The sequence below is a fragment of the Lethenteron reissneri genome, chromosome 47 (genome assembly GCF_015708825.2).
Source record: "Lethenteron reissneri isolate LAM-NWPU_2019-01 chromosome 47, ASM1570882v1, whole genome shotgun sequence".
Classification (NCBI taxonomy): Eukaryota; Metazoa; Chordata; class Hyperoartia; order Petromyzontiformes; family Petromyzontidae; genus Lethenteron; species Lethenteron reissneri.
The window spans coordinates 1,462,516-1,476,387 of record NC_083825.1 but is presented as its reverse complement, the minus strand read 5'-3'; the positions used below and the strand labels follow the sequence as shown (position 1 = coordinate 1,476,387).

At 46.6% G+C, this 13,872-nt stretch overlaps 1 protein-coding gene across 1 annotated transcript in view; it reads right to left on the bottom strand.

The window, feature by feature from the left end:
• PRDM5 (PR/SET domain 5) overlaps window positions 1-13,872 on the bottom strand; it is a 120,132-nt gene that overhangs the window by 37,480 nt on the left and 68,780 nt on the right. Inside the window, 2 exon segments of the mRNA XM_061571359.1 lie at window positions 4,010-4,170; window positions 11,779-11,872. Coding sequence (XP_061427343.1) covers window positions 4,010-4,170; window positions 11,779-11,872 — 255 coding nt within the window.

Sequence of the window (13,872 nt, the reverse complement as noted above, 5' to 3'; positions counted from 1 at the left end):
GCTTCTGTGGCCGTCTGGAACACTCTTTCTTCTAATATTAGGAAGCCAATGGAGTTGTATGCTTTTAAATCTAGATTGACAACGAATTAATTTTGAACTGCTTTTTGTGATGAGTTTGTTTGTTTGACTACGTATGGTGCGAAAGAAGTTCAACATACATAATTGAAACAATCGGCTTCCTTTTAAGAACTCTATTTTTTATTTTACCTCGTAAAGCGAGGAGCTCTTTTTCAGAAACGACCTGGCCACAAATGACTGGCTCAAAAAAAAAAGTGTCTCAGTCACGTGGACATTTATAGCAGCCAAATGCTCTACAAACGATCAAGGCCAGTCTCTCCATCCACAGGACACCCACTGCTGCCTTCCCACTAAGTGGTAATGATTTGATTGGCTCCGAGAGGAAAGATGGGCTAAGTTGAGTTGACCCAGTAGTCACGCTACAGACGTTGAGGGTCTTTTGCATTTTTGCTGAAATTAAATGAACATTTGGTATTTCGTGCTGTATTTGTGGAGCAGACTAGTGGAACAGAGTGGATTTATTTTTGCATGACAAAAAGCCTCACATTGCTTAAGCACCGATGCTGAGCAGTCGCAGGGGATTGTTAAACTAGGGATTAAAGCTTTAGTTCAATCACCCATAGATTATTAACGAAAATGACTGATAATTAGTTCAATTCCTACAAGATTAGCAATTACATGCACTATCAGGCTAATAACTCGTGATTCGTTCAATTTCTTTGTGTTTCACGATTAAGTAGCAGCTTGCTATGAAACAAAACAAATAATTGTCTCTATTGCCACACCGCAGATGTAGTCCAACACTTTGGCCATTGGAGAATAGTTCCAGCCACGCAAAGTTAATAGGAAAATGGCCGAGCTACAAAGGGATCTAACCGCCATTGACTTGACTTCGATCCATTCGTGAATCTAAATCCTTTACACTTCACCAACTGTTCTCCAGCTCGCTCTTTAGCTCTCAGTCCATGATACATTCACCAATGCTTTACCATCAATAATTTCTCTCGACTCGTATGTCACCGTTCATTGAATTAATGTGCAGTACATTCATCGTCATGCCATGCTCAACCCGCTGCTGGATGAAGGCCGCTGCCATCTCTCACAATCCTGCGATGGAACAATCCAACTAGCACCTGCACGCAAGCAGATTTCATTGCTCCATCGCCTTCGGATTACATTCCACTCCCCGAACGCCAATTGAATTATTCTCGACCAATCCGTAAAAGTCTTAAAAGTGTTGTTCTTGTCACTTTTGATCCACCGGTTGACTTTAAGCTCATTAACATTTTACAATGAGCTCACCAATTGTCCATCAACGCGCACCGTTACCAAGCGTGGAAAATCGGTTCCACACTGACCCCGGCGCTGCAGACAGACCCCCGCGCAGTTTCTCACTGTGACAACTTTTCGCGAGTGAATCAAAGGCAAGGTTCATTGAGCGAGTTTCAATGACGAGAATGAACGACGCGCCATTTACATTCAAGTGATGCCAGCTGGCCAAAGCGGTGGAGCCGCGAGGATATTGGGCATGCATGAAAGGAACTTAGGGGCGGTGATTGATATATGTATAGTAATCAAAACCCACAGTCTCCACCAATCCACACCTCATTCTCTTCTCTCTCTTATCTATGCATCTTGCTCGTTCCTTCATTGCTGCACTGTGTATCTTACACTCATTCCAATTGCTGAGTGCGAGCGTCTGTGCCAATCGGTATATTGTTTCTTCCGCCAACTTTATTTCTGCGCGTCCATATCAGTCAACTGCCGAAGATGTCTGTCCAATTTAGGAATGCGGTGCAGCACAGTTTGACTCTGTGCAAGCGATTGCCCAGATAATGTTTTGTCTGTCTCTGGATTGAGTGTGTGTGTGTGTCAGCACAAGAACGCTGGCTGGATTCCAGGTGGACACCAACACACTTGATGATTTGCGTTTCCATGGGACAGTCATCATCATCAGCAGCAGCATTTATTATTTATCCCGCATCTCCCATGCGGTGAAACTCAAGGGGCCAACTCGACTTGGCTCGTGTTGGGCTGAGTTCGTCCGACTTGGCCGGATTTCTCCCAGGACTCGAGTTGAAGGGCAAATGAAGTTGGATAAAAATAAAAGTGGTGTTTCCATGATTTGTCGAGCTATGCGCGTTTCCATGTTAGTTGGTCCCAATGTTGAAAAATTACACACAAATTGCGAAAAAAATGTTTTACTCCATTGGGAATTAGACGCACGGACATCGCCCCCCTACTGTGTAAGCTTGGCAGGACCCTCCTGAAAGAGAGTCTTGAGACTCAGTGAGGCTTTTCTGGACAAACAAGTGTAGTAATAATAATAATAAAGGTCTCTCCGAGTTAGACTTTCCCAGAAATAGTGAACGGTCGAGAGCGCGCATTAGTGACAAAATTAAACATTAATTGTTGAATTCAATGTGATGATGAATGTTCCCGCTGCCTACGAGATGTTTTATTGTGACGGGCAGTTATTGTTGTTGCCCTGGCAACCAGGAGATCGATGATTGATCGGTGTTCGGTGTTCGGTCGCCATGTTGACAGCATTCATCGTGATTTTTCACTTAACAGAGTGGGCCACCTGAAGGCTGCCATCTTCCACTCCATTAATATTTCATATATAAAACAACGCAACGCCCGAGCCACAAATATGAAGGAGATATTACAGCGATAGACACTCAGCTGCTCCCAGCGCAGTCATCTGATTTGACCACCTGAATGCGAAGTTTTAGTTGTTGATCTGCATCTACATCAGCCATACGAAAGAAGAAGATTGTGACGGGTGTGCTGATGTATTCCTCTCAGCCTGAACATTCACACGGGGAACTCGAGGTGACAAAAAATATGGAAACTCACTCCAGGGACAGGAATATCAACAGTCTGATGGGCACATCTCCTTCATGAATGCGATAATTAAAGACAAGCCAGAGCAGTGCGATTGTGGCCATGAAACCTAAACTATGGACTGTATAGTAATCATTGTGGTCTGTGCTCTTTCAAAGGAGGAATAGTAAAACTCATCGGACTCTGTCCTGAAGCCCTCTCGTCCGGTCGTGCCGAGCAGCTGACCTCGACATTGGCTTTTAGCTCCAGGATTTATTGCCATCATACGCAAGAAAATAATGGGGCTCATTGATAATAATAACAATGAGTATTACAGCGGTGCTTGGTTAAGTGCCTCACTTCACATATCCTCTCAACCAATGCATTGGCCTGCTGCAGTCTAGTCAAGGGGACCCCCTAAGGCAGCCGTCTCTGTGCAACACAAAGTGAAAACACAGCACTGTGACCATGGGGTGAAACGGTGGCGAGATGTTAACTACCTCTACTGATATACAGGAGGTCATGGGTTCGATCCCGACCCTGACGATGTCGGCATATTAAGAGTTTGCGTGTCATGCCCGCAGATTTTTCTCACTGTTCCTCCGGTATTCTCGCCACATTTAGAAACGTGCGTTTAGAGTGTTTGGCTGCTATAAATTTCCACACGATAAGCCACTTTTTCAGTTATCCTTTGTGGCCAGGTCGCTTATGAAAAAGCTATACAGCTCAGTGGGTCTCACGTGGTATAATAAAAAAATATATAGATTTTTAGTTCATTAGCCTGCTAGTAGTGGGCGCAATTGCAATTTGAAACACTTGCTTAACTGAGATTGCTAGATTGGAAACTAATTGCTTTAGAACTGATTTTTGTGTTTAGTTTAATGTCCTTCCCCCGCACCTCCGATTAGCACGGTTGGCTACGTACGGTGCGAAAGAAGTTCAACATACATACAGACATACATACAATCTGCGAGTTCAGCAACCCCTCCAATTGGGCGAATGTGGACCGTGACTGCCGACACACGCAGTGGCCTACTCCTCTTTTTCGAATAACGCCCGCGGCATCTTTAACGTGCGCTACGAAGCAGAGGAGAGCCGCGGGCGGGGGAAGGGGTGGGAGGTGGTGGGGGTTGTCCAGTCGCCGCTGCGAGCGTGGGAACGGCACCTTCTTGTGGCTCTTGAGCACGGAGGGCGTGACGAAGGCCTTGTCGCACAGGTCGCACTTGTACTTCTTGTGGCCGTCGTGCACCACCTGGATGTGCACGTTGAGCGTGTCCTTGCGCTTGAACGTGGCGTCGCACTGCTCGCACTTGAACGTCCGTTCGTCTGCGGCGGGAGGACAAAGGCAAAGGAAAAGATCACCCGATCGCACGCGGCTGGTGTTGGGAGAACAAACCCGCAGCCCGAAACGATTGGATTGTCCTCAAAACTTACACGATCCGACCGAAAAATCTAATAACGAATCGCAATATTGGTCGCGAAAGTCGACGCGTTCAGTTTATTCGCCGAGGTACCGAATGGCCAAAATGCATACGAAGGCCTAATAGGTGGGACGACGCTTCATGTGTTTTGTAAGAAAAAAAATATCACAGCGGAAAAACAATGACAAAGATCGCCCCCATCTTGCCATGTAGGTGACTTTAATAACATATCATTGGCAGCAGTTTGTCTCAAGGAAAGCGCAGAGTTGGGAGTTCACTGCGGAGAAGCTGTATTCTTGGTGGCCGGAGCAACGAAACGTGGAAATCCACAGGCGAAGTTTCTGTGTTTAATTTCACTGCCGCCTTCGCGCTCAGCCAAAACGCTTTAGCGAGCACATTTGTAACAGACCCATCAACATCGCGAGCCTTGCCATGCCCCGCAGGCATGCCTCCAATTAGCACGGTTGGCTCCGTACGGTGCGAAAGGAGTTCAACGTACTTGCGCGCCGAGACAACGCGAGCCCTGTGAGCGATCGACGTTGCGCCACACCGCCGTCTGGCTCGCCGTGCCCAAGCGGCGGCGAGCGACGTACGACCGCGCTTTCCCCGTGACCCGATGGAGGGGGGCGGCGATGCTGCGAAGTTCGCAAATCATGCCGCGACATCATGGTGTCGCCCCTTTCAAGTCGGCCGAGACCGCGCGACCGCAGAAACAGCGGTTGCTTGGGACCGTCGCCCACAATTCTCCCCTTGGCGGCAGTGGGAATGAATCTCGGGACAATGCTACAATGTGTCCCGCGTCGTATGTTTTGCCCGTGCGGTTATGTGCTTCATCTCTGAGTCATGCACTGAAGACCGGCATAGTCATAAAATGAAGGCTTGCTTTTTAGATGAATTCCATTTTACATGTGTTATGTGAGGATTGTACGCAGCTCAATAAATGCAATGTGGTTTTATGCATAGCGTCTCACGCGACGCCATCTCAAGATGCTGTCTAGAACCAGCGGGGATGTTCATTCATACAGAGAGGGAAGCAGTCGGCCAGAGGCAGAGGAGAGAAGGAAGCCCTTGAGTCGAAGAATATGGGCAGGGAGTCAACGGCACGGATGGTTTGGGGGAAGGGAATTCCAGACTACAGGGCCAGCATTGGAGAAGCAGTCATCTGTCATAATTTGTAGCTGCAAGGTTAGCATCAGGCAACCGGTGTTCTATAAATGTGTATGGGCACACAGGAAAGGCCGTGTGGCTGGTGGCACAAATCACGTCAAGTGATTTTTATTTCCCCCATTTACTTTTATGACTTTAGATGACAGACTCGGGGAAAACACCTCTCAGCGTGCGTGTTTGTGCGGAATCACCCAATGCGGCCTTATTCCAGCCCGACGGGCACAAGCGCGCGAGTGTTCCACTTGGGACGCTTGGCTCAGAGCAGAGGGTGCCGAGTCACGGCTGTCGATGGGGGGGGGGGGGGGGGGGGACGCTGCCACCGCGGTGCGACGGTTGGCCGCCCGCCGGTACTCGCAATCCTGGGGTCGCCGCTTCGGTTCGGTTTGATCTCCCGGCGCGGCAGTTGAAACGATCGGGAAGTTTCTCAAATCCCCCCGTTGCCACCTCCGTCCGCGCGGCAGCATAAATTGGTGTGACCGCAGTTAGTCGATCGGCAGGTTGCGTGTGGCGGGGTAAAGTGTGGGTGCTTCCACCTCTTCCAAGGTGTCTGGCGAGAGTTTAAGAGTAGACCAAATACCCTCTAGAGAGGCTCACTAGAACGTGCTCCAGTGCTCTCAGCACCTGGCAAGCCCTGGTGGTTCACCCACCGTTTTTAATGAAAGACGTGTCGTGCAATGTTCGTGCCATAAAGTCGCGAACAACATTGTCGACATCCTCCTTGCTCCGTTTCGCAAAATGGAGTAACATTGACCGTGGGCAGCAAACACTGTGATTGGCTGGAGAAGTCACATGTTCATCATTGTTTTTAATCGGGAATGTCGTGCAACATTTGAATGATGCAGCCAAGGTATCTGCATATATTAAATTCTACCGTGGTATTTCCACTGTAGAAGTGGCTGCGTGATGTTGTTTCTTTTTACAATTCAGCTTCGTGGCACAATGCGTCACGGCGTGTCCACCACTTGGCACCTTTTGGGCACATTTGTAACGCATTGGTTCTCATCTGTAGCATTACGAAATAAATGTCGCTCGCTCACTTTGGGTTTAACACGTAGCAGGCTTTCGCGACCAATATCATCCATAATAGAGGTTTTTGGGGTAGATGGCGTAAATATATAAATGTGTCGTTGAAACCCAGCACCACCCGACACAGCCAACTAGTAAGGGTTGTCACGTAAGCCGAACAAGGTCAAAGGGCTTGCATGATGCACATGCGTAATGTACGTTGACTCAGTAATCTCCCCCCCCGCCCCCCACTTTGCGCAAGAGCGCAGAAGTGTGGTCACCACATCTACGCCTCTATATAAGGAACGAAACAGGTGGACTTCTCCACAAATCTGGCTGTCGCCTGATGAAGCTGGTTGTAATTACTGGCGAAACGTCGTACTCAGATTTTAAATGTTGTGGCTTTGCTCTTCAACACACCGGTACGCTGTACTAGTGACGAATTGGCCAATTTCTGTTTACATGACAACCCTTACTAGTTGGCTGTGTCAGGTGGTGGCGGGTTTTATCAACACATTTATATATTTACGCGATCTAACCCAAAAAAAACTCTATTACGGATAACTTTGGGTGTTCCCAGTGTTCACTGAACATTTTTTCAATAAAAAGCATTCACGTGGATGTTTTTTGAAGAAAAAAATAGTTTTTGAACACTTTTAATTACTTCGTTATTTTATACATATAAACAAAGTTATTTTCACGCTTGTTTGCAGGGTTTTTTCCCCCAATCTAAAATAAGGCAGAATCAAGGGTTAGGGTTAGGGTTATTTACCCGGGTGTTTGGACCCAGAAGCTATTATTGCAACAGTGGCTACAAGGGTTCCCTTCTATTAACTCTCTAACAGGCCAGTTAATTTCACCGTAAACATCTCATTTGCCACCACGCACAAGAAACACCATTTATAATGCACTCGGCTGCGGCGATTCATTTGGCGACGCGATAATACCTTGGGAAGAAACGCGAGTTGTCGTGCGACTGTGGCATTGTACAATCTGTAACGCTTGGCAGGCACGTCCGCTAGGCCGTGGGCTGTATTGCGGTCGCCGCTCGTTGCAGAAGTAAATTGATAACAAATAATTAAACTTCATAGAGCGCCCTTAAACAATCGTTCTCAGGGCGCTAAACTAAAACAAGTTCACGGTTCACAAATCCAGCAACCGCCCTGGTTATTACCGCAGCGTGCACTAACCACGGTAATACTACGCGCAGTCTGCTTCGCAACGGACACTAAACATCCCCTTGATGGAATTCGCAAGAGTGGGACATTTGTGTGCAGGAGTCAGGATTCACATTTGTCCAAATTCGAAAATTACTCAATTGAGACTATTTACACAGCAGCAATCATTGACCGCCCACCCCCGAATGGAAGACTTGCAAATGAGGCTCGTCCTGGTCTCTTGAGTTCTCACCTGGTTAAACAAAATAAACTTAAATACAGAAACTCCTTCATTGTTGTACCTCCCTACTCCCAAAGCAAGAGAGCAAATAAACACATCAATTTGTCAGTCTGGCAGCAAGAGGCAGCCGGCACACTGCTAAATGTTCCTTGGGTGACAAAGTAGGGCGTCACCTGTTATCCTGCAACCTCCAGGCTGCATCTGCAGCTGCCAGAGCTACGTTCACCTTGAGCCGAGACGTCAAAAATACCCCAGAGGAGGTAAAAGATAAATACAAATTTTTTTTAAGCAGAATTTTATAAATGATTTTCACTGGCGCGATGAAAACATCTCGTACGTCGGCCGTCGATGGATCGCCGCATTGCAGGACCGTGAGAAGTGGCGACGGCTTCAGGGAGGGAGGCTTTCATCCAGCAGTGGATTGACCAAGTTTGATGACGACGACGATGATGATGAAAACCTCACGACCATGGCGGCGGTGGCGGCGGATCACTTGCGGCGCGACGCGCACAAATTAGTCACCCGAGCCGAGCGACCGCCTCGTAAACATCCCCCTTCACTCAGGGAGCACTCGGCAGGGCTCGTGAGAAAGAGAGCGGTCTGTTTCCCCGAATACTGAGGAACTCCATTGATGGGCGAATGTAAAAACGACGGTTGGCAAACGCACTTCGAGTGAAAAAAAAATCTGCTCTTGAGGCTAATTGCAACAAAAAAAGCGTTGAAATAATAAATCAATTGAAAGGATAATTGTGCATAAAATTGCCGTGTTGACTCCTTGTTTGCTTGTTTGTCCTTTTCCAACAGTTTTCCGGTCAACATGTTCTCTAGAAATGAGGGCTTCACTTCAGCTGCTGTCTGTGGCTTGGACAAATATTTCCGCACCCAGCACACCACATCCAGAATCCCTCTCAGCACACCTCTCAGTATACCAATATAAGGCGCTCATCATCTCCCGTTTACAACCGTGATGCGGTGGTGGAAACTCCACATCCCTTGTGACCGGGGTCGAGTCTCATCCATAGGGCAGTGGTTCCTAACCTGGGGTGCACCCACCCCCTGTGGATGCAAGATGCCCTTTCTGGGGGTGCTAGGCATGCCAGATTTTTCTAGAAGGAAAATCATCGCAACACAAGCTAGGCAGGAGCACGTAAGTACAACTACATTGTTACATCGAGCCTCTATGATATATTGTTTTAACGATTCAGAACCAAAGGGGTGCGAAGCTGCGGTAAAGGTCAATAACCACTTCCCCACTGTGGTATGCGCACCTTAAATTATCACGGATGGCCGACATACGGTGTGAGAAAAGTTCAAACATACATAGTGCATATTCACCGAATTGACTTCCGAAGGGATGATGGGACCGAGCGAGGCGACACCCAACTAGGAGTTGAACTCGCAACCTTCCGACTGCGAGCCGTTTCGCTCTGCCGCAGGAGCCACATGGCTGGTTAAAGCCTCGGTCGTAACAGACGTATACGCATGATAAGCGAACGTAACATTTTTATTTATATTTACTTGTGGAGCTTTGTTTTTAATCCAGCATCAAGGAGCCCTTAGACACGGGGAGGGAGAGAGAGAAAGTGATGGTGGCTGATGCCAGGGAGACGCTGAGTTAAGCGTCAGTCGTGGAGCATTTGTAACACAATATTGCAGCTGTATATGATTTCACCCGGGGGACAGAGGGGAAGAGACACATCGGGAAGAAACGGCTGCCAAGAATATCTGATTTGGCTGCAGAGTTATAGGTTAATTGCGTTTATAAAGGCAAGACCCAGAGAAGGGCACGGGGATGGGTGTCGGTAAATCCCTGCAGATGCTACTCCACAACCACATGGACCTACCGTGATTAACGAGAGAACGGCGAACATCATTAGAATTCCGTTGCTACGGGCAATTTACAGTCACTCGTACTGAGCTTATTACCCAGCGTTGCAGGCTATTATTCGATCCAGAATAACTTTGTCAGGAAGCAACTGATTAAGCCGAACTTTTACACTGACGCTGCAGGTTAATTTTGAAAAAAAGTGTTGGGGGGGGGGCGATGGTTGCCCTTAAGGTAAGATAAATTATGTCAGTCAGATGAAAGGCATCACGTTGATGTGATTACGTACTCCAAGAAAGCTAAGCCTCAAACACTGCGCAGGAATGTGGAGAAAGTGTACGCAAGGATATGAGGAGCAGCGGCTATTTTTTGACTCAGGATTTTATTGAAGTCTTGGAGGATATGGAATCGGAGTAACCGGAGGAATCGCATGCGCAGGAGGAGGTGACACCCAACACTGCAATTTCCTGATCACCTACGACACCCGGCAAGCCCTCGTGATTCACCCGCCCAAGTGCTATCCAGGCTTAAACCTGCTTAGCGTCTCAGATCCCACGCGATTGGGTACGTTGATCGTGATTTGCTATAAGATACGCATGAGACCACGAGCATAGCTTTGGTCATCGATCATATTTATGGGTGGCGAGGAATGACAAAAATGCGATTGTGTGCCAGAGATGTCATTTAAATTTAAGTGGATGGTGTTGCGTTCGCAACATTGGGACAGAGTTCCAGGCGATCAGTGCAGCTGCAGATAAACGCCACTCAGCCAGGACGTGATTTTGTGCGATGTCCTTCCACGTACAGGCCACATCGAATAAAGTCTCGAACATCCATGCCGCTTTCGGATTCTCGAAATAGTTGGGCATATGCGAGACACCACCATAAACTATGTTTATATGAACACAAACATGCCCCTACACAAGCAACTACACTAATAAGGCATGCAACTTTAAAAAAAAGTGCTTTGAAGTCAAATTTTTCTTTGAAGTGAAGGTCGCTTTGAAGTCAATGTATCAAGAGTTTTCAGTGCATTCACTCAACGTTATTAAGTGAATGTATCAAAGCATTTTGAGTTAATCCGTGTGGACACAATGCCTTACAGTGCTGTGTATAATGGTCATTGCTCACGAGAATGGGCACTCATACATTCCACTATCACAGAGGCAATGAAAACGCACGGGCTCTGCAATATTGACACTCCATCATTGCTAAGGCATTCTTCATGTGTGCACAAACTGACTATAACATGTTTTTTTTTATTTTACCAGGTAAGGCCCACTGGAGCCATATGTAGCTTTTTTTCAGAAGCGACCTGGCCACAAATGATAGCTAAACGAGGTTGGTCATCATGTGGAAATATATAGCAGACAAATATTCTAAACACATGTTGATTGTAAATGTGGAGGGAAAAAACGGAGGACCTGGAGAAAAATCCACTCAACCATGGGGAGAAAGAGACATGCAAACTCCAAATATACAGGTGTCAGGGTTGGGATCGAACCCACATCCTCCTGTATACCAGGCGAGCGAGTTAACAACAGCTCTGGCCACGTGACTGCGCCTTCACTTTGTAAAGCCGGTCACTGCTGTAACCATGGTCCACATCAGAACATCAACAGGCCGATAAGCGCATCTCCTTCATAAATCGAAAAAATAAAGACACAAGCCACAGTTCGATTGCAGTTCAACCCAAACTATGGACCATATAGAAAACACACTGTAGCCTGGTGTACACGGTGTTTTTTTCCTGCAACATTTTGCTGTCTTTTCTTGGATTTTCTATTTGCACTTAGTCACATATTCACTTTAAGATGTTTTTTGTTCATGTTTTTGTTTTTTTGTTTGTTGCGGTTGCACCCGATTCAAGAGCCGAATGGCTCACAGGGCTGTACCCAATAAATGAACTTGAACTTGAACGAAGAAGGAGGAATAGCAAAACAACACGGACTCTCCCCTGAAGCCCTCTCGTCGTGACTAACAGACCTGGACATTGGGTGTTTAGCTGCTCATCAGTTTGACATACACAAGAATAGAATATCTGGGCATAAGCTCCGAATGCCCTGCTGCTGGGCAGCGATGCATGTGTGTCTGTTCGGAGTGCAGCAGCGATCTCACTGTTGTGGATGAGAAGATGCCGCTGCAGGGAGAAGGGCGTGCGGAAGAGGGCCTTGCATTCCTCGCACTGGAAGGGCCGCTCCTCCGAATGCGTCTTGCCGGGAACGTGGAGAGGTAAATAAAAAAAAAACATCGGACAAAAAAAAACATTTTGTAAAATAACAGTCGGAACAAATGGCGTCGTCACGTCCGTACGTATATCGAAATAATTTCGCACCGTACGTAGCCAACCGTGCTAATTGGAGGTACAGCGGTCGAAACGACGGTCAGCCGTACACGCGTGCAAGGAATGCAATAGTGGTTGTCAGATGCGGTCGCCATCAAATATGCGCCATGCTGACTGAGTGTATTGGCTTTTATAGATGCCACAAAAATTTACTGGGAAAGCTGTTCAACATATGTACGTGCTCAATAGAATTGTCGGTTAAAACAACACGATATTTCATTCGTGAAAAAACACGTAAATATATACTTTGTAAAATAAAATGTTATTACCGAAAAACCGTGAAGAGCTTTGCATAATTGTTCTTGTTGTTTATAATTGGGGTGCCATGGTGGCGAGATGTTAACTACCTCGCCTGGTACACACAAGGGCATGGGTTCAATCCCGACCCTGATGCCTGTATATTTGGAGTTTGCAAGTTCTCTGTGGTTGTGTGGATTTTTCTCTGTTTTTTCCCTCCACATTTAGAAACGCGCGTTTAGAGTACTTGGCTGCTATAAATGTCGACATGATAAGCCACTTCGCTGAGCGATCAGTTTGTGGCCATGTCGCTTCTGAAAAAGAGCTACATAGCTCAGTGGGCCTTACTTGGTAAGATAAAAAATAGTTTCACGTTTTTTTTTGTTTTTAACATAGTTGCACGCTGCTGACGAGACTCAAGTAAAAAAAACTGGTCCCGTGTTCGCCGCGCATAATTAAATCATCATCATCAATCCACTGCTGGATGAAGGCCCTCCCCAGGCGCTTACGGCCCAAGCGCCGTAACAATCCACGCAGCACCTGCGCAAGAACTGATTTCATCGCTCCACATTCCAAACCTTCTAGCCATGACATGTCCTGCTTCTCTTAACATATTGAATGATGTCATGAAACCTGCACATGTTCTCTCACCCACGTCATCACACGTGGTCTGGCAGAGCTCTGCAGTTAACTGACCAATTGTTCGTTTGTTTTGTCGATGAAACAGAGCCCTTAGTTGTATTTGTTGACGCTACATTAGCCAGATAGAACGTTTCCTGCACTCACCAATGTTCTGGGTTAGACTTTAGTTTCACTTTTGTGAAGCAAGACGGGGGGGGGGGGGGGGTGAGTGCTGATGGAGTGGTTAGTGCACTTTGCAACCCAGCCTCATGAGTTGGATTCCCGACCATGGCTCAAATCAGCAGCGAGTAATATCTGAACAGATTCTGAGCACCCTCATCATGAACGCACATACTGACCAGCGTGGTGAAGTATGGTGGAACAAGACTCATGATCGACAAGGTGTGGGAGGAAATTCATCTAGCAGTGGACTGATGAACGACTGAGTATTATTAGTATCATTATTCAAACCAATATTAAAAAGGATTTACATTGATAATTGTTTTTTTTACCCTTCTATCTGGCAACAAAACTGACACCTTTTTTTACAAGGAGTCATGTTTGCATAGACCACAATACCTGCAGTCATAATGCATACAAAAAACATAACTCTGATAATGTGCACTAGTCTCACATGGGTTGGACCAGATGATGCCAAAAGGCGCGTCATCTGGTCCAACCCATGTGAGACTAGGCTCTAAGGAAAGCTGTCTCGGGTGTGGACCAATTAACTTCAAGGACAATGCCCATTATCAGAGTTATGTTTTTTGTTTGCATTATGACTGCAGGTATTGTGGTCTATGCAAACATGACTCCTTGTAAAAAAAGGTGTCAGGTTTGTTGCCATATAGAAGGGTAAAAAAAACAATTATATTTTTTACTGGCAAATGAGGTTCCAATGGTGTAAAGGATTTACATTTATACTGGCGATTGCTTAACCGATTCCCATTCCAATGACATATGTGTACGTCAATATTGTTCTTACGATTCCGTTCCTCCAACGAAAAACT